General features: G+C 39.8%; 1 protein-coding gene across 3 annotated transcripts in view; it reads left to right on the forward strand.

Annotated features, from left to right (window-relative positions):
- Positions 1-20,873, forward strand: part of PPFIA2 (PPFI scaffold protein A2) — a 578,892-nt gene that overhangs the window by 515,464 nt on the left and 42,555 nt on the right. For all 3 annotated transcript variants that reach the window (XM_077807711.1, XM_077807712.1, XM_077807713.1), the window contains one exon: positions 6,723-6,816. In XM_077807711.1, coding sequence (XP_077663837.1) covers positions 6,723-6,816 — 94 coding nt within the window. The remainder of the gene's footprint in view (positions 1-6,722; positions 6,817-20,873) is intronic.

Consider the following 20,873-nt stretch of genomic DNA (forward strand, 5'->3'; position numbering starts at 1 on the left):
CATAATGAGTTGTGACATTATAACCTAACCACCGTTTCCTAACCTAATAGATCCCCAACTCACTGTGGGGAAGGCGAAAAACATACATTTTAAATAAACATAGCCAGGATCAATAAAACATACTATTACATATGGTAACCAAAAACAAGAAGCAAAAACATTTTTAGAAGCTATTAAGGGTGATCACTGTGCTACTGAAATACAGAGCAGTTTGTTTCCTCTTTAATTTGTAACCAAGGCAGATAAAAGAAGGAAATGAAGTCTTTTGTGGCAGGCAGCTTTTATATGCTTATGCTGGTATAGAGCTAGTATTTTAAAGGTGATACAAGATAGTAACAAAAACACACAAAAAGTACAAATTTTTACAGTATTGGTTGAATTAGCTCTATAATAACTATAATTATATAGTTATAACTGTATTACAAGTTACATTAACATTAGGATGCTATGTCGTGAGACTTATACATCATTCTACCTCTGATGGTTAAAATCAGATTTTTAATGTGTTGTCACAAATTAACTTGACAAAAGGGAATAAAATAAGTCCTTATTTAACTTCTTTCTTCCAGGTTTCACTAATGTTGATGTGACCTGTGCAAGTACAAATTTACTATTACAAATATTCATTTTTTCCTGTTATTTAGAAGATACTTTCCCTTTTCTTCAATAAACAACAGACAGCGATAAATAGATCTAATTGACTAGCCTCAGCAAAAAAGTTGATTCTTTTTTATATATTTGTGCGTGCAGTCATAAGCATGTGTGTGCGCATACACCTATGCAAACTAGCACACAGAGTGAGTGCACTTAAAAAGATCATCTCAGTGCCAAAGATGTTTCTGGTTCCAGCAACTTTAAGTATACTTAATATTTCTGGACCCAGTAAAACAGCTATATGTATATACAGTCTCACAATCTCTCATTTGAGTTATGTTGATAAAAAACAATATTGGAACATCAGGAGTTTTACCACTGAATTTAATTGGGCCAAGATTTCACCTAGATAATTTCCTTGTACCAAATTTCTTGTATGTATGCAAGAGTACTGGTTTTCCAGTGCTAAATCTGTTACTCTTGTGAGTTATTATTCTTTCAATGTCTGCTAAATTATTTGCATTACTATCCAAAGTCTAACACATTCCTTAACATATTTATACTTCTTTAAAGATTTTGGGGGGGACTTCGCATCTTTTGTTAACTCATCTGACTTTATCATCTTGTGCATCTTCTCACATTTTTTTGGAATATCATGCTAAACTTTCTTTTTGTGTTTCTTCTCCTGTTATATTTTAGCTATATCTGTCCCTAATACAAACCATACATTACAGTGATTTTTAGATCCCGATTATATAAGCTGATCTGTGTGTGTGCAAGTGTGTGGATCAGTTTGCAAGACTGGAGTGTTATAAAGCACTTATCTCATTCACATATACATTTAAGACTATGGCTGCCATAAACCCAGGTTTGCCATCCTTTCTTGGTTATTCAAACAGCACAACTGTATTTTGTAAAAATATATTATACTAAGAATGTTTTTCATTCTGTAAAAGTTACTATACTCACACTACCTATATCTAAAGCAACTTAATCCGCACAAAGGAGTGTAAGTGATATCTTTACAAGGGTCAGAAGGAAACATATGATAAAGTATTCTATAAAACGTCTATCAAAGGACACTAACAATAAAGTAATGTATAAGGTGATTTTTGTGTGTATGTGTGATCAGATGCATGGCTGCCATCTTGGAAGTTATGTGGCTAATGCCCTGTTGACAATACTGACAATGTAACCTTGCCCTGTAGACAGTTATAACAGTAGAATGATTTATATTTTAAAAGGAAGACTTTTAAAAGGTACTTGTTCTTCAACACCAGCAAACTGATGCAAAATAGATTTTTGCTCTCACTTGACTGAGCTGCATGTAAAAGTGGCTTGCAGATTTGAGGGTTATATTTCCTCTATGTGATACCCTATATCCATTTGTTTCTGATTTTTTTTTTTTTTAGAAAAATTAGTTGCTTAAAGTAACTAATATTGTAAATTCTATTACGTTGTCTGAGATAATGCCAGTGTCTAATATGTACTAATTCAGGGCCATACTGTGACTACAGTCTTGCACTAGGGAGCCTCCATGGAGCAGTAGTTCTCAACCAGGGGTTCGTGTACCCCTGGGGGTACTCAGAGGTCTTCCAGGGGGTACATCAACTCATCTAGATATTTGCCTAGTTTTACAACAGGCTACATAAAAAGCACTAGCAAAGTCAGTACAAACTAAAATTTCATACAGACAATGGTTTGCTTATACTGCTCTATTTACTATACACTGAAATGTAAGTACAATATTTATATTCCAATTGATTTATTTTATAATGATATGGTAAAAATGAGACAGTGAGTAATTTTTCAGTAATAGCATGCTGTGACAATATATTTTTATATTGTATTTTTATGTCTGATTTTGTAAGCAAGTAGGTTTTAAGAGAGGTGAAACTTGGGGGTACACACGACCAATCAGACTCCTGAAAAGGGTACAGTAGTCTGGAAAGGTTGAGAACCACTGCCATAGAGTAGCAGATGTAAGGTGTCCTCTTCCTCCTTTGCCCCATTTACCTACATCATGGGCAGTAGCGTGGGAGGGGAAGCCGTCTCCACAGAGCTACTACATCCACCTCCCCACATGCAGGTGAGAAGTGAGCAGAGACAGCAGGTTGGGCACTATATACTGCTGTTCACTCTCTTCCCCGAGCAGCAGGGAAAATAAGCAGAGTCACAGTATCCCTCCTCAGATGCTCTTGGAACACCACAACAACATACTTCCCTTTTTCAGGGCAGATCATATAGTCACAATCTAGCCCTCAGTTTTTAATATGGTTTGACATGAGATAGATAGATAGACATAAGAACATAAGAACGGCCATACTGGGTCAGACCAAAAGTTCATCAAGCCCAGTATCCTGTCCTGTGGCAGCGGCCAATGGTAGGTGTCCAAAGGGAATGAACAGACAGGTTATCATCAAGTGATCCATGCCCTGTCACCCAATCCCAGCTTCTGGCAAAAAGAGGCTAGGGACACCATTTCTGCCCATCCTGGCTAATAGCCACTGATGGACCTATCTTCCATTAATCTATCTAGCTCTTTTTTGAACCCCAATATAGTATTGGCCTTCACAACACCCTCTAGCAAGGAGTTCTAGAGGCTGACACTGCATTGCATGAAAAAATATTTTCTTGTGTTTGTTTTAAACCTGCTACCTATTAACTTAATTTGGTGGCCCCTTGTTCTTGTATTATGAGAAGGAGTAAATAACACTTCCTTATTTACTTTCTCTGTACCACTCATGATTTTATAGACCTCTATCATATCCCCCCTTAGTCACCTCTTTTCCAAGCTGAAAAGTCCCGGTCTTATTAATCTCTCCTCATACAGAAGCCGTTCTATACCCCAATCATTTTTGTTGCTCTTTTCTGAACCTTTTCCAATTCCAATATATCTTTTTTGAGATGGGGTGACCACATCTTCACACAGTATTCAAGCTGTGGGCATACCATGGATTTATATAGAGGCAATGTGATATTTTCTGTCTTATTATCTATCCCTTTCTTAATGATTCCCAATATTCTGTTTGCTTTTTTGGCTGCCGCTGCACATTGAGTGGATGATTTCAGACAACTATCCACAATGACTCCAAGATCTCTTTCTTGAGTGGTAACAACGAATTTAGACCCCATCATTGTATATGTATAGTTAGGATTATGTTTTCCAATGTGCATTACTTTGCATTTGTCAACATTAAATTTCATTGGCCATTTTGTTGCCCAGTCACACAGTTCTGAGAGATCCTTTTGTAGCTCTTTGCAGTCTGCCTGGGACTTAACTATCTTGAGTAGTTTTGTATCATCTGCAAATTTTGCCACCTCACTGTTTACCCCTTTTTCCAGATTGTTTCTGAATAAGTTAAGTAGGACTGGACCCAGTACAGATCCCTGATCTGTCTGTCTATCTGTCAGTCACAGTTAATGCATGTGATTAATGCAAAACAAATTAACTAAATTTTAAAAGTTGTGATGTTTTCATTGCATTGTTAAACAATAATAGAATAGCAATTTAAATTTATTATAAATATTTTTGGATGTTTTTCTACATTTTCAAATATATTGATTTCAATTACAACATAGAATACAAAGTGTACAGAGCTCACTTTATATTATTTTGATTACAAATATTCATACTGTAAAACAGATAAAACAAAAGTAATAGTATTTTTCAATGCACCTCATATAATTCCACTGCATCCTACGTCTTGTTCACTCAGACAAACAAGTTTGTTTACATTTACAGGAGATAATGCTGCCTGCTTTTTATTTACAATGTCATCTGAAATTGAGTACAGTACAGGCATCCGCATGGCACTGTTGTAGCTGGCGTTGCAAGGACTTTACATGCTGGATAAGTTAAACATTCATATGCCCCTTCCTGCTTTGACTTGTAGGCTCTGAAGTTTTACACTGTTTTGTTTTTGAGTGAAGTTATGTAAAAAAAAACAATCTACATTTGGAAGTTGTGCTTTCATGGTAAAGAGATTGCACTACAGTACTTACTTGTGTGAGGTGACTGGAAAAAGTGCTATTTCTCTTATTTTATCCTTTTTACAGTGCAAATATTTCTGATAAAAATAATATAAAGTGAGCTCTGTACACTTTGTATTCTGTGTTGTAATTGAAATCAATATATTTGAAAATGTAGAAAAACATCCAAAATATGTATAATACGTTTAAATTAGTATTCTGTTATTGTTTAACAGTATGATTAAAATTGTGATTAATCACAACTATTTTTTTAATCTCACAATTATTTTTTTAATAATTTGACAGCCCTACTAGCTATCTATCCTCAAGAAAGGATGGTTGGTCCAGTGGCTAAGGTACTAAACTGGGACTTACAAGACTCAGGTTGAGTTCCCTGCTTCACCACAGGCTTCCTTTGCAACCTGGGGCAAGTCACTAAGGATATGTCTGCACTTTGAGCGGGAGGGGTAATTTCCAGCTCAAGGAGACACACCTGTGCTATCTTGCATATGTACCTAGTATCTTGCATATGTATCTTGTATCTTGGACAAGTACATACTTGGGGAGGGGAAAGGGCCTCCATGGCCACAGTGAGCTGTAGCTCATGAAAACTTATGCTCAATTAAATTAGTTAGTCTCTAAGGTGCCACAAGTACTCCTTTATTGTTTTTAGTGTGGTAGCTAAATGAAAGCTAGCACGGGTATGTCTCCTTGAGCTAGGGCCTGTCCTGTAAAACATATTCATGAGTGAACTGGAAAAAAGAGGTGAATAGTGAATTGGCAAAGATTGCAGACAATACAAAATCATTCAAGATAGTGAAGGCCAAAGCAGACTGTGAGGAGTTACAGAGGGATCTCTCAAAACTGGGTGGCTGCGCAACAAAATGGCAGATGAAATTCAACATTGATAAGTGCAAAGTAACGGACATTGGAAAAAATAATCCCAACCATACATATCTAATGATTGGTTCTAAATTGAAATTGAAATTCTAAGAGATCTTGAAGTCACTTTGATAGTTCTCTGTAAACTTCTGCTCAATGTGCACCAGTTGTCAAAAAAGCTAACAGTATTTTCTGAACTATTAAGAAAGGGATAGAAAATAAGACAGAAAATATCATAATGCCACTATATAAATACATGGACCAATGCATTGAATACTGTGCCCAGTCCTGGTTGGCCCATCTCAAAAGGACATAGTAGAACTGGAAAAGGTTCAGAGAAGGGCAACAAGGATGATCACGGGTGTGGAACAGATTCCATATGAGGAGAGACTAAAAAGATTAGGGCTGTTCATCTTAGAAAAGAGATGACTTAGCAGGGATATGATAGAGGTCTATAAAATCATTAATGGCATAGAAAAAGTGAATAAAGAAGGGTTATTTACTCTTTCACATAATATAAAAACTGTGAATTATCCAGTGAAATTAATAGGCCTCAGGTTTAATGCAAACAGGAGGAAGTACTTTTTCACATAGCTAACCTATTGAATTCATTGCCATGGTATGTTGTGATGGCCCTTTATATATATATAAAGTGGATACGACGTTCAAGTAGGATAGGTTCTTCAATGACTATTAGCCAAGGTGGTCAGGGATGCAACACCAGGATCAGGGTGATCCTCAACCTCTGACTACCCGAAGCTGGGAGAGGAAGACAGGACTGGATCATTCCATAACTACCCTGTTATGTACATTCCTCCTGAAGCTCTGGTTCAGGCCACTGTCAGAGACAGGATACCAGGCAAGATGGACCATGGTCTGAGCCAGTCTCGCAGCTGTTATGTTCTTAATTACACCTCCAGCTCGAAGTACTGACACACCTGTATTCTCCCTTTGCCTCGGTCCCCCGTCTGTGAAATGGGAATAATAGTATTTCCCTCACAGACAGGGGTGTTTTGAGGTTAAAAAGCATTACTCAGACCTTTCCAGGTAGTGAGAAGGATATATAAAGACTTTGTCAAGTTTTGGTCAGATTTGTTCCTTAATTCTCTCATTATAAATGGGTAGTAGGTACCTATTTGTCAGCAACCAGTAGACTTAAACAGAGAAAAATAAATAAGTAAAATAAAAATTGGGTTGGGTTGGGTTGAGGAGGGGAATAATCAGAAAAGATCTATGAGGAAATATGTTCCTTTTTGCTTACTGTTTCAACACAGGAGGTTTTATGGAAACAGAGGCTGCCGCCCAGGACTCTCTGGGGTTAGGCAAACTGGGAACTCAAGCAGAAAAAGACCGAAGACTAAAGAAAAAGTAGGTTATTTGTTCATTTTATTTTCATCACACCTTGTTCATATTTTGATTTTGTGTGTTGTCTTAGATGTGCACATAATTGAAAGCATGATCAAACAAATTACTGTATTTGTCTGACACTGTAGCAGTTGACCATTATGTGAGTTTTCCCAGGATTATTGTTTTTAAAAACTCCACATAAAATAACAGAAATATGTGGTAATAAAGTGCACTTTATAAAGATAGAATAAGTTATCATTCACAAAAAAACCATGAGTTTAAAAGAAAGGAACATTTTTTAGTTTGACATTACAGTTTAATTACTATGTCCTGTGCTAATTGCAGTTTTTAAAACTACACATGAAATTAAAGAAACATCTTACCAGCTCTTTTTGCATGGATTATCCAAAAGAAAAAGAAGAGGCAAGACTGTTTGCATTATCCATTGAGCATATAATTATTTCAATCTATTATAAAATACGATTCCCCAGAGACATTGGTAACTTTGCTTTCTCTTACATCTGTCAGAAAATGACAACCTAGCTTTTTGTTCACATAAATTATAAAATAATTACATGCCTTCCCCCACTGCACTTAGTTGTAAAACTGATACACTCTGAGTCATAACAGCTGCAAGAAAGTAGGTAGGCCCATTTGAAAACCCCCCCCCCCCCCCCCGCTCCTCTCTGCAATCTATTCAGTCTCGTAATTCCAGTGTTATTAGAGGACATCTGAGGAGAAAAAGGACAATCACTCTTTGAAAACATTTTTTTTAAAACAAGCTTATTCCTGTTCTTTAATTACTGTTTGAGTGTCAATATTTTACTTTCTAAGACTCTTTTTGATCTTTCATATTTACAGTATGCTCATGTATCTCAGTCTTCTGCTGATCTTTTACATAGTTTGATGGATCCTTTGCATAGTATTCTGTCCTTCTGATGAGGAAATTCCAGGGATGTTTTTCAGCCTCGCTGAGTGGTTTTATGTATAGTATGTATTTTAACTATATACTTTTTACCACATGCAGTCATGGTACATGCGATCATTATCGTTAATGTACAAATATGAGTGTTCAGTTTAAATGGGTCCTAATTTTACAATCTGTGAATAAGGTAAAGAAGCATTCCTTCAGCATCCTCTCCCAACAGACAAGAGACCTTGGTCACCAAACTAAGGATACTGTTCTTAAGAATACTACAACAGATCAATCTTTCCTCTGCATCTGGAATTTTTTATCTCTAAATCAATTATCAATCACCATTCTGTTATATATTTTATGGAAATTAAACACTTTTTATGGAATTATATTGTAAAAATATCAATAGTTTATCCTTAATTCTACAAAATTTCTTAAGAGCTGTTGAACCCACCACTGGGAACAGACCGTATTGGGTGCCATTAGAAATTCAGCATTCACCATGCTACTCATGTATCTTCCAATACTGCTAATAGAAGATACCACAATACTGCAACCAGTATTGGTTGAAATGGCAAATGTTGATATTTTAAAGGCTACCACAGTGCCCACAAAAATATTTCAAAATATGTCAACTTCTCTTATTCTGTTAGGTTAGTATTTATTAACAGAATGTAAAAGTTTTAATGTATATACAATCGACAACACAGAAAATTCAGCTTTACATGTTAATTGCATCACACAAATACAATACCTGGAAAAGTCTTGGATTCAGATACAATGGAGAATATACAAAATAATCTATTCCCAGACCTCTTAGTCTAATCTCCCACAGCCAGACTTTCTCGTGCTGTTAGCTTTCCAAAGTTTTCTCTTCTTCTGTGTCTGTCCTTGGCTTCTTGTGGAGTAGACATAACCAAATCATGCCCTTATATGGTCTCATTTAGGAATCTTTTCTTTGTGATTATGACTCATCCACTTAGAGTATAATCTTGGGATAGTATTTCAGGTGCATATTTTTCCAGATAGTCCAAGATATTAGAATATAAAAGTGGCAATTGTATGCACTTACCCTTAATCAGACAAAAGCATTGTCTGTAGCCTGAAGGCCTTTGTTCCATCACTTTAGACCTTTAAGAGTGGTCAATCTTTGTAGCTTTTGGTTTCTGAACTGTTAAAAGTAGTGTTCAGAATACCCCTTGGTTACTTGCAGAGACAAGTTTGGATGTGCTTTGAGTTGGTTCTTTCACTGAGGTCCTTAATTCATTCAATATATAATTGTATGTCTAAGACTAATACAGAAAATTAAGAATGTAGGTCACAGGTATTTATGGAATTATGGACATTACTGGGATAGGGACCTGTGAAATGGATGGTACAAAATTCACATGTTATCAGATCTGCTTTAGAAAGATTAAGGCTTTTAATGTGACTGAGACCTTGAAGAGTGTTAGAAGTTAAAATGGTCCAATACTTCTTTTTTAAAGCTTTAAGCAGAAAGGTTTGTCTCAGTATGTCAGATACCCTTCTTGCCCCCATTTAATAATGCATATCTCCCTCCTTGCATAAATGGAGAGAGGTCTTCTTAGCTGAGAGATGAATACCAATTTTGGTAATATAAGTGAGAGAGAGATTTAGTGTCTCACATTAATGATAGTAGAAACATACTGTACTGACAGGACCTTGTCCATAAACAATGAGGTGTCTTTATAAAAGGTAACTGAGAGAGTTTAACTTTATTAGACTGTCTTGTTTTCTAGTGGCACAGCAACTAAGTTTGAGATCAAGCCTTTTGCTTGACTCCTTGCTTCTGTTGATCAGGGTCTGTGAACACTGCAAAGAAAGCAAGCTCAGACCCTGAAGGGGAAGAAGCTTTGTAGTGATCCCTGCCACTTAGCTGGAAGGTCAGATATGAGAAAAAAGGCAAAGAAGCATTGTCTAGTAATTACCATACAGGTCTGGGAGTAGGAGATCTGGATTCTATGCTGTCTTTGCCACAAACTTGCTATGTGACCTTAGACAAGTCACCTAAACGATCTGTGCCCCAGTTTCCCCTTCAATAAAATGGGAATAAAATGCTTTAATGAACAGGTGACTTTAATGAAGAAGAATATGGACCACCGCCTTCTACTGGATAACATCAGATCTGCTCATTCTTAAGCCCTACCAATATATTGCTTGCAGCTCAGACACTGCTCCTTCAACTCAGGTGGCAGGAGACTGTGGTTTTAGAGTGGGAGAATATGTTTTCTCCATCATGTTGCAGCAAAGTTATAAGTAGCCAAAGTGTGACCACAGATTGGTTACAATATGAGTTAGCTTTGAGATAATGATAATAATTATTTTAAATTATTTAAACTTAAGCCACAATATTTCAGAAGAACACTCTCTCAGGGGAAAAATGCCTTAAATTTAGAACTCTTACACATTTTACATTCTGGATTATAATTCTAATTAAATTTACATTACGCTATTTTAGCTCTCTAGCCCTGACTATTTGCATATGCAAAATAAATTTTTGAACAATATCTTTTGCTCTAAGTTTCCTGAGAGAGTGCTACACTTCTACATTTCAAATACCACTCTTGTGATTATAGTGTAATCAACATATTATTGCACTTCAAAGTTTGCCTACTTCCTGCTTAGAGGATGCTATTTGGCTATTAATGATATATTTCTATGTATTTTAATTAACTACTTACACACCATTAAAGTGAAATGAAAACCCTTACTCAGTGATAGGCAAGACTTTTGTAGGCCTCCCTAAAGAGCCAATTTTCATCCTAGGAATTTAGTTATTACAGTTAGTCATCAGCTGTGTATCCTTATCCTAAAACTTCAAGGACACAGGAAACTAGCTCTTCAGAATTTGTTAATTTGATCCCACTGTGATGCTAAAATTGATCCAATAATACAGCCGTTAGTTAGCTGAATCATCTACACATTCATAAAGTTATGTATGTTTTCAGTGAAGCCTGACCACAAAAGACACATGATGTAATAAGACACATTAATTTAAGTATTTTAGAGGTGTATTATTTGTAACTTAAATGTGGTCTAGTGTTCAGAGCATGGAAGTGAATTTCAGGACTCCTCTGGGTTTATTCTTATTCTATCAGGGATTTACTGTGCAGTTTTTGCAAATCTACCTCTTACACCTAATTATAACCTTAAAAATCTGTCACAAGGATTAATAAATTTATGTAGAGAGCTTTAAGAACTTGTGATGAAAGGTACTATAGAACTGCAAACTGTTATTATCTAAAAGAAACTTGGTTAAGAATAAAGAAATAGGTTTATTCTTACATTTGTTAAGATTTGTTTGCATTGGTATTGTAGCCATGTTGGTCCCAGGATATGAGAGAGACAAGGTAGGTGAGGTAATATCTTTTATAGGACCAACTTCTGTTGGCAGAATCTACAAGCTTCCAAGCTACACTGAGCTCTTTATCAGGTCTGGGGAAGGAAGCAGAGTGTTTGAACTAAATACAAGTTGGGACAGATTGTTAAGCAGAAAGAGTAACGCAGTTTGGAGGCTGGCACTTGAAGTGAAGTGGGCAATTAGGGGTTAGATTGTTATGCTTAAAAGATTTGAAGTGGGCAATTAAGGTCAGCAGGCAGTGTGGTGTGTTGCAGATTGTTGTAATGAGCCATAAAAGCAGTGTCCCTGTTAAGTCCATGGTTTTTGGTGTCAAGCAGAGTTATGAATTTAAGTTTCCAGGTTTGCTTTTTAAAGGTGTTGTGTGGGTTTCCTTTTGAGGACAAGTATTGAAAAATCAGCTATAGAGAGATCACTTTATGAAAAGCGTTTCTCCACACGGGATACGGTGTTTTTGTTTTTTATCATTTTTCTCTGTGAATTCATTCAAGATTATCTGGTTTCACGTGCATAGTTGTTACTGGGGCATTTGTTGCACTGGATGAAATACACCAGATGTTGTGATAAGCATGTGTAGAACCCATAAATCTTGAAAGGTATGTTGTGGGGGTATTGATCATCATAGCAGTGGAGATTTGTCTACAGATTTTGCATCTGTTCTGGTAGGGCCTGGTGCTGCTTTGAGTTGGCCTGTCCTGGTCTGTGGGAAGCTTGCTTCTGATGATGAGCTTGTTCAGGCTGGAGGATTGTTTGAAGGTCAGAAGAGGGGGTTCAGGAAAGATTTCTTGCAGGATGTAGTCCCCATCAAATACGGGTTGTAACTGTTTGATGATACCTCACATGGATTCCATGGGGTGGTAGGTGACAACTAGAGGTGTGTGGTCAGGGTTTTTTTTTTTCCTGTACTGAAGCAGGTTCTCCCAGATATTTGGATGGCCCTTTACATGATGGGATCTACTTCTCTGGTGGAGTGTCCTTGTTTAGTGAAGGCATTTTTAAGTGTGTTTAGGTGTGTATCCAGGACTTTCTGTTCAGAGCAAATTCTGTGGTATGTGAGTTGTAAATAACAGATCTTTTGGTGTGTCTGGGGTGGTCACTGGATCTGTGGAGGTAAGTTTGGTGATTGGTGGGTTTCTCATATATAGTTGTTTGTAGGGTTCCATTTTTAAGCTAATTGTGATATCCATGAAGTTGATGCTGGTGTTGGGTATTCTGTAGAGATTTTGATGAATTACCAGCAGGACAGTGGGGTGGGAGGAGGTATTGTTTCATATTCTCTGTGTATATATAGAGTCTGCTGCAGTTTCCACGGTATGCATCTGATGAAGTGAGCTGTAGCTCACGAAAGCTCATGCTCAAATAAATTCGTTAGTCTCTAAGGTGCCACAAGTACTCCTTTTCTTTTTGATGAATGAGTGTGGTTATTGAAATTCTGATGGAAATCTGTGGGGGAGTTTAGATCTTCTGTCCAGACTCCAGAGGATGAAAACATCATCAGTGTATCTCAGGCATATCACTCGTTTTGTTAAGACTGTGCATTCTTACATTTTGTCTGATATATGGTATAGAGAAGATAAACAATGCTGAAATATGGCCTAGAGAATTGCATTATTTGCTATCAATATAAACTAGCCTGATAACCCACGTTAGCTTATCACACACAAAATTTGCCAACACTTATTTTTCTCAGGCTTCCCTCTTCCTCCCAACCTGTTTACTTTGCGCCTAAGCTGTTGAAGGAGGGTGTAGCCAATGTGTTGCAGTCCTTAAAGAACATATCTAGCAGTATAATTCAGCAGACATGAGTGTCCCAGTAGCTGACACATCTTTTCATAGCATTTAATGCCAGAAGGGTACGTTAAATCATCTAGTCTGACATCCTGTTAATCACCAGCCCTTACAATTCACCCCGTGTCCATGTACTGAGTCAAATAACTTGTGTTTGGCTAAATAAGGTGACCAGATAGCAGTGTGAAAAATCAGGACAGGGGGTGGGTGGTTATTGGCGACTATATAAGAAAAAAACCCAAATATTAGGACTGTCCCTATAAAATCGGGACATTTGGTCACCCTATGGCTAAAGAATATATTTCCAGAAAGGCATCCATTCTTGCTTTGAAGGCATCGAGAAAGGGAGACTCCATGACTTCATTAGATAGTTTGTTGCAATGGTTAGTCACCCTCACTGGTAAAAATGTATGATTAATTTCTAATTTGAATTTATCTCGCTTAGGTTTTAGCCATTGGATCTTATTATGCCTTTTTCTGCTAGATTAAAGAACTCCTAGTACCTGGTGTATTTTCTCTGTGAAGGTACACTGTTATCCAGTCACCTCTCAACCTTGTTTGTTTTTGTTTTTTGTTATCAACTAAACATCAGTTTAAAAGTCATCTAATAAATTCTCCTTGAAGATTTCCCAATGTTTATTCACATATTTCAGCCTAATATTTTTCTCCCAGTCACTCATAATTTCCTCATCTTGAGAAAATTAGCCCTTTTGAAACATCATGTGTGTATATTACTGGTTAGGACTACTCTCTGCCTATATTGAATCTAATCAGGTCATGATCACTGGTCCCTAGGCAACTATCAACTTCCAGTCCAGTGATTTTATATTTATCCATCATAATGGAGTCCAAAATAGAGTTACCTCATGTTGCGTATAATATCATTTGTCTAAATATTATCTTTCATTTTGTTGGTTTAACTACTGCCTGCATGAAACTTCAGGCATATGTCTCCCAAACTGAAGTCCGCCATGATAACACAACTTTTTTTGTCTACATGTTGCAGACAGGTGCTTAAGAAGTAACTCATTTTCTTCCGGTTTGATTTCGTGATCGACCACCCCCACCCCAATGGTATCACTTCCTGGGCTTTGTTTGTTAGTACATTGATCCATATGCATTCAAGATCCTGCACTTCTGAGTTATCAACAACTTTAAAACAGGTTGTGGTGTCTTTAATGTAGAGAGCACCCTCTTCCTTCTCCCCCACCCAACATACCTTTTTTACCTATCTTCCGTAAAAGATTATAAACAGACTTTAGCATTGCAATCACACAAATTATCCCACCAGGCAGGTCCATCCCTAGGCGGGTGTGGGGGCCAGGACATTAGAAACTCGGTGCCTATCTGCTAGGGGGTGCTCCACCCTGCCTCTGCTCAGGCCCCGCCCACACTCCACCCCTTCCCCCAAGGCCCCACCCCTACTCTGCCTCTTCCTACCCCGCCTCTTCCCGGCTCAGTTCCTCCCCCTCCCCCAAGCATTCTGCACCCTTGCTCCTCCCCCTCCCCTAGCACCTTCTGACGCTGCGAAACATCTGATCTGTGGCAGGCAGTAGGCGCTGAGAGGGAGCAGGAGGTTCTGCCTGTCCGCCTGCCGCTCGCCTCGCCATTAGCCTCCTCAGCCTGCTTGCCCACCCACCTCACCTGTCCACCTGTGGGACCCCTCCCCCCAAAGCATGGAGCCCGGGGCAGTCACCCCAATTCACGTACTCAAAGGACGGCTCTGCCACCAGGTTTCAGTAATGACAATTATATTGAATTAATACTACAGTCATCTACAGTCAAATTTCAAATGTTGCCACTTTATCTGCATTTCCACAATATGGCATTACAAAAAACAAATAACTATCTATTTTCATGCACCAACTGGTGTAAACGTGTAAGCAGTCAACCATTATCTACATGTATCTGGCAGGCACATTAGTGCACAACATTTCTTCCAAACATAAGTTAGAACCTTAACTTTGGAAATGTATATTTTAAAATAGAAAAACCTGTCAAATATAAAGTAGTATTACAATTCTTGTTTAAATGTATAATTAGCTATAAAAATAAAAAACTTGTTATAGTAAAAAAAAGTTTCTCCACCTACACTGACTTGTAAGTCCATGCTTCCAACTTATCTGTGCACTCTCTAGTGCATAAAGAGCCATTTAATTTGCCCCTGTGGAGAGGGCTAGCATAAGGCATGGTTTAAGTAGGCTGATCTTCCATACTGAGGTGGATGTCAGCTCATATGCACTGCTATCATAGCCTCAAACAGTCTCATCTGTTACTCCTTCAGCAGATCCTATGGCTGAATTATTCCCCACATTACCAAAGTTGTCTGTATAAATCAACCACCTCTTCCGCAGAGCGCACTGATAGGATCCAACTCTGAAGATCACAAATTTCTTGTGCTCTGTGCTGCATCTGTCAATATCAGTCTTAGGATAGAAGCAGTATTACCTGCAGGCAGAGGTGTCCTCGCAACAATCAGTTCACCCTAACTAAATTTTGTTGTACTGTCCTAGTCCTTAGTCTAACAAGAACACCAGGGTGAGTCAAGGTCAGAGCTGACAGCTTTAACTTTTCCTCTGCTTTTGTTTGGCTTGAATCTGAATGACAATATTCTTGTTCTGATTTTTTAAATTGTTTTTTAAACAGTAATCTAAACCTTCAGTCTATACACCATGTCCCCAAAATAGGCAAGAACATTAAAGTTCAGATTTACCAAGGATAATGGATATAGAAAATATTCCATACTGTGGATGTGTTTTTGGAACCCTTATTCTAGTTAATTACACAAACCACAATTTTGCTTTGTATTTGCAAAATGCAAGTTTCTGCTTTTAACGCAGGAAGCCAAAAAAAGAAAATAAAAGCCTTGATCATGCAGAGACTTATGCACATGTTTACACATATGCATAAGTGCTTGCAAGATCAAGGACTGACTGGTCCACGCTACAAAACTCCCTATATTCAGAGAAACTCTGTGTTTGCTATATCAGATACCTATATCTGTTCATAAATCTTCATTATTTCACCCACAATTTTTTAGCTTTTAATCTAGAAGTGCTGCTTGGTTGAGTCTAGACACAAACTAATCATAATTTATTACAGAAATAAACATGTCAAGAAAGAATAATTCCCATGTTAAATAGAAGGGAGACTTTTGTTATTTAGCTTCATTTTTCTTTGCCTAGTTACATTCCTAATAGTGCTATGTTCCTTTACTTTCCTTTTGCTGATTTTACTCTTGTTTAATTTCTTGAAAAATTGGGAGAGGATGTAGAAAAGAACCACAGAAATGATTTCAGGGCTGGAGAAAATGCCTTGCACTAAGACACTTAAGGAGCTCAGAAAGAAGATGGAGAAGTGAGTTGATTACAGTGTATAAGTGCCGTGATGAGGAAAAATACTGGGTACTAAAGGTCTCTGTAATCTCGTGGATTACACAACCAGAGCAAATAGCTAGGCGCTGAAACCAGACTAATTCAAATTAGAATTAAGGTAAAAAATGTTAACAGAGACAGTGACTAACCATAGGAACAAACTACCAACAGAAGTAGTGGATTCTCCATTTCTTGAGGTCTTCAGATGAAGACTAGATGCCTTTCTGGAAGTTATGCTTCAATCAACCACAAGGCATTGGGCTCAAAACAGAGGTAACTGGGTGAAAATAAATTGCCTTTGATATACAAGAGGTCAGACTAGATGATCTGTTGCTCTCAGCTATACACATATACAATTCCTGTAACTTCAGTGGGGTTTTATATGCGTGACTGAGAGGAGAATTTGATTTAGTACATTCTTAAGTAGAAAAACTTTGCCCGCTGCAGTATAAAAGTGCCTTTTCCTAATGATGTTGTTAATTACATGCATTTTTTTAAATTAATCAAAATTGCGTTAATTAAGCTCTTCGTAATTGCCATCCATCTAACTGTTCTCATATTTGTAACATTTATAAAAACCTGTTATCCTCTAAGTGTGCGTTCTTGTTGTACATTAGTCCTTAAGAATAATTTTTATCTCATGCCGTATTATTTTTAATTGTCCTTCATTTAATTTCTTTCCTTTGTATCTGCACTCATGACGAATCATTTGATGTAAGAGCTCCCAAGGCTTTTTTTCCCTTTTAGCAAACAAAAGATGCATTCAGTATGTCTTGTTGCCATAAAAATGTGCATTCTGTGTCCCCAGTCTGACTAGGACGGGGTGGACAAACTTTTTGGCCCAAGGGCCACTAGGTATGGAAATTCTATGATGGGCCATGAATGCTCATGAAATCGGGGGTGGGGTGTGGGGGGGAGAGGGAGAGGGTTCTGGCTGGGGGTGTGGACTCCGGGGAGGGACCAGAAATTAGGAGTTCAGGGTGGGGGAGGGGATTCCAGGCTGGCGTGGGGAGCTGGGGAGGTGCGGGCTTTGGGATAGGGCTGGGGATGAGGTGTTTGGGGTATAGGAGGGTGCTCTGGGCTCAGACCAAGGGGTTCAGAGGGCAGGAGGGAGATCAGGGCAGGGGGTTTGGGCATGGGGGGGTGAGGGCTCCAGTTGGGGGTGCAGGCTCTGGGGTGGGGCAGGGGATGAGAGCTGGGACGGGGGTTGGGGCATGGGGGTTTGGCTCGGGGTACAGGCTCCAGGCCATACTTACCTCATGCGGTAAGAAGCAGCAGCATGTCCCCCTGTGACAGATTTATGTTACCAATTTGCCTGGGGCGTCAGGTGATCAGGCTGAGACCGCAGGATCTTTAGGGAGGAGATGACAGAACACACCACATAACTGAGCTTTAAAGCTTTATTGATAAAATAATAAAATAACAGCAGAGAGTGATGGATGCTTCCCACGTTACTTAGAGGAAGGAAGAAAGTGTTAGTGCCTCAAGCCCTAATCCACTTTCATACTCACACATGCTTTACCCGACGCTGGCCAAGCCTGGGTGTAACGTAAGCAGAAGAGGGGGAAGGGTGGACAGGAGTTCTGTCCTAGGCCCAGGTTGTCCAGGGTCCGCAACGATCTCCGAATTACTCCAACTCTCAGGAGGGTTTTAAGGTCTGGGTTTCTTTGGGGGTGTTCCATTCTGCAACCTCTGTTCCTGGTGTTCTTTGTGCCAGTCCAAAGCGGCTTTCTGTGGATTTCTTCACTTTTCCAAAACACAACGGCTCCAAGGATGCAAAGCTCTGCTCCCTGCCCCTCGTTGTCTTGGCTGTGTTCTTTGTCTTTGCAGCCCTGGTTTTTTCATGGCTGGTTGTGGCTGGGTGAGAGATAAACTTCTTGTCTAGTGCCGTGACCTTGGACTGGGGCCAGCGTCTTATCATTGGACTGAGCTTGCTAGCTGCAGTTTTGAGTTAACCCATTCTCTGCTCTCTTTCTCCTTCCCCCTTTGGCCTCTTGCAGCCTGCAAAAGAATTTTTCACTCTTCACTTACACCTTTGACGCTCCCCAAAATGCTTTGCAATCCTTGCAACAGTGTTAGCAACATGCAGTGCTGATTTGCCTTCCCCAAAAGAACCCCTGAGGTTGTGACACTCCCTCAGACTCCCACGCGGAGGCATGGCCAGGCAGCTCTGCTGTGCTGTGCCCCTGCAGCTCCCATTGGCTGTGAGGGTGGGGCAGTGTGCAGAGCAGAGCCCTCTGACTGGCCCTACACGTAGGAGCCTGAGCAGGGACTTGGCGCTGCTTCCGGGAGCTGCACGGAGCAGCCCCGACCCTGCTGCCCGGCTGGAGCGAGGTAGCGGGGCAAGCAGCAGACCTCACTCCCCAGCGGGAGCTCAAGGGCCAGATTAAAACAGCTGGTGGGCCAGATGCGGCCCGCCGGCTATAGTTTGCCCATGCCTGGGCTAGGAGAACCCCAAGTCAGTGGGGCATTGCATTCATGAACCCATACTGTTCTCCTTGTAGGATCAGGGCCTAATTTTTGTTTTGTGTAAATAAGAACTGCTTTTTCCTTTCAAGTTAATTCCATTGCAAAACATATTTTCTCTCCATTTATTGAAGTATCTTTCTGAAACACTCAGTAAAGACCTCTACCAATATTTCCCCTTAATTTTGTTAATATGTGATGCTACTAAATTAGATATTGGGGGGGGGGGGACCCGTCTCTCTCCTGTACCCAAAACAGTAATTGGGGGGAGGGATAGCTCAGTGGTTTGAGCATTGGCCTCTAAACCCAGGGTTGTGAGTTCAATCCTTGAGGGGGCCATTTAGGGATCTGGGGCAAAAACTGGGGCTTGGTCCTGCTTTGAGCAGGGGGGTTGGACTAGATGACTTCCTGAGGTCCCTTCCAACCCTGATATTCTATGATTCTATGAATTGCTTTCATTAAGATACTGTACACTTAAAAATGTAATGATATTGAAGAGAGACTATGGGTGAGGTAATATCTTTTATTGGACCAGCTTCTGTTGGTTACAGGGACAAGCTTTCAAACTTACACAGAGCTCCTCTTCAGGTCTTGGAAATGTGTCAGAGGGAATGTCAACACGGCAATTAAAATCCCGCAGCTGGCCCAAGCCAGCTGACTCAGGATCAGGGGGCTCGGGCTAAGAGTCTGTTTAATTGCAACGTAGATGTTCAGATTGAGCTGCAGCCCAAGCTCTGGGGCTCTCCCACCTCACAGGGTTCTGCAGCCTGGGTTCCAATCCGAGCCCAAATGTCGACATCACAATTAAACAGTCCTTTAGCCCTAGCCCATGAGCCTGAGTCAGCTGGGACAGGACGGCCGTGGATTTTTTAATTGCAGTGTAGATGTACCCAGAGTGCAGGTCTGTGACCAGAGCAGGATGAACGGAGCAGCCACCCAGGGCGCAAAGCCATGGGTGGCGGGAAAATGGGGTGCAGTGGGGGTTGGTGGGGCCAGCCCCATGCAGAGACTAGGGAGAGGGGCATGCAGGGTTATTGCCTCCCACCAACACAAAATTGTGTACTGGTCCCAGTGCTCCAGTGCCTATCAGAATCACTCCCCCCTCGGCAGCGATGCATATGGGATCTGCCCGCCAAAGCTGAGTCCACTCAGAGCACAGTGGGAGGGGAGAGCAGTCAAGTTCTATATTCCTGTCAAATTCCAATGAAAGCAGTACATAATTTCATTCTTCCTATGTATGGAAAACTGTTTCCCTTTGATTTTAAATACAGGGTTTGTGAAAAATAAACACGGGACCCAGAGATTCCTCTTGCCAAATGTTTGAATCTTTTCTCCCTATACAGTATAAGGAGGCTTACCTCACCTAACAGGTTTCAGAGTAGCAGCTGTGTTAGTCTGTATCCGCAAAAAGAAAAGGAGGACTTGTGGCACCTTAGAGATTAACAAATTTGTTAGTCTCTAAGGTGCCACAAGTACTCCTTTTCTCAACTAACAGTTAATTCTGAGCCAGACACAAGTAGGAAAAGCAAAACAAGGCCTCAACCCTGCAATCTGATCTCTGCTGATAGGGCTTTGCACTCATGCAGCATCCCAATGATTTCAGTGGAAAGACCCTCATGGATGTAAGTGTGTACTCGTGGATCCAACTGTGTCTTAAATCCTGATTCTGCAATCAATGGGACACCATACAGACACAAAGGTCCGGCCATGTCAGTCCCTTTATAGGATGGGAGCCTATGGGAATAAGGAAGATAGAGACAAAAGACAGCAGGAAACAACCCTCCCCCACCCAAAAAAAAAAAATCAGATGATATTTCCAACAAGCTGAAATATGATCAAGGAAGATCCTTGTCTTCCTTCTGTGATCGTTCTCCTCTATTTGACATTGGTGAGGCCTCATCTGGAGTACTGTGTCCAGTTTTGGGCCCCACACTACAAGAAGGATGTGGAAAAATTGGAAAGAGTCCAGCGGAGGGTAACAAAAATGATTAGGGGACTGGAACACATGACTTTTGAGGAGAGGCTGAGGGAACTGGGATTGTTTAGTCTACGGAAGAGAAGAATGAGGGGGGATTTGATAGCTGCTTTCAACTACCTGAAAGGGGGTTCCAAAGAGGATGGATCTAGACTGTTCTCAGTGGTAGCTCATGACAGA

This window comes from Eretmochelys imbricata, chromosome 1 (genome assembly GCF_965152235.1).
Source record: "Eretmochelys imbricata isolate rEreImb1 chromosome 1, rEreImb1.hap1, whole genome shotgun sequence".
Lineage (NCBI taxonomy): Eukaryota > Metazoa > Chordata > Testudines > Cheloniidae > Eretmochelys > Eretmochelys imbricata.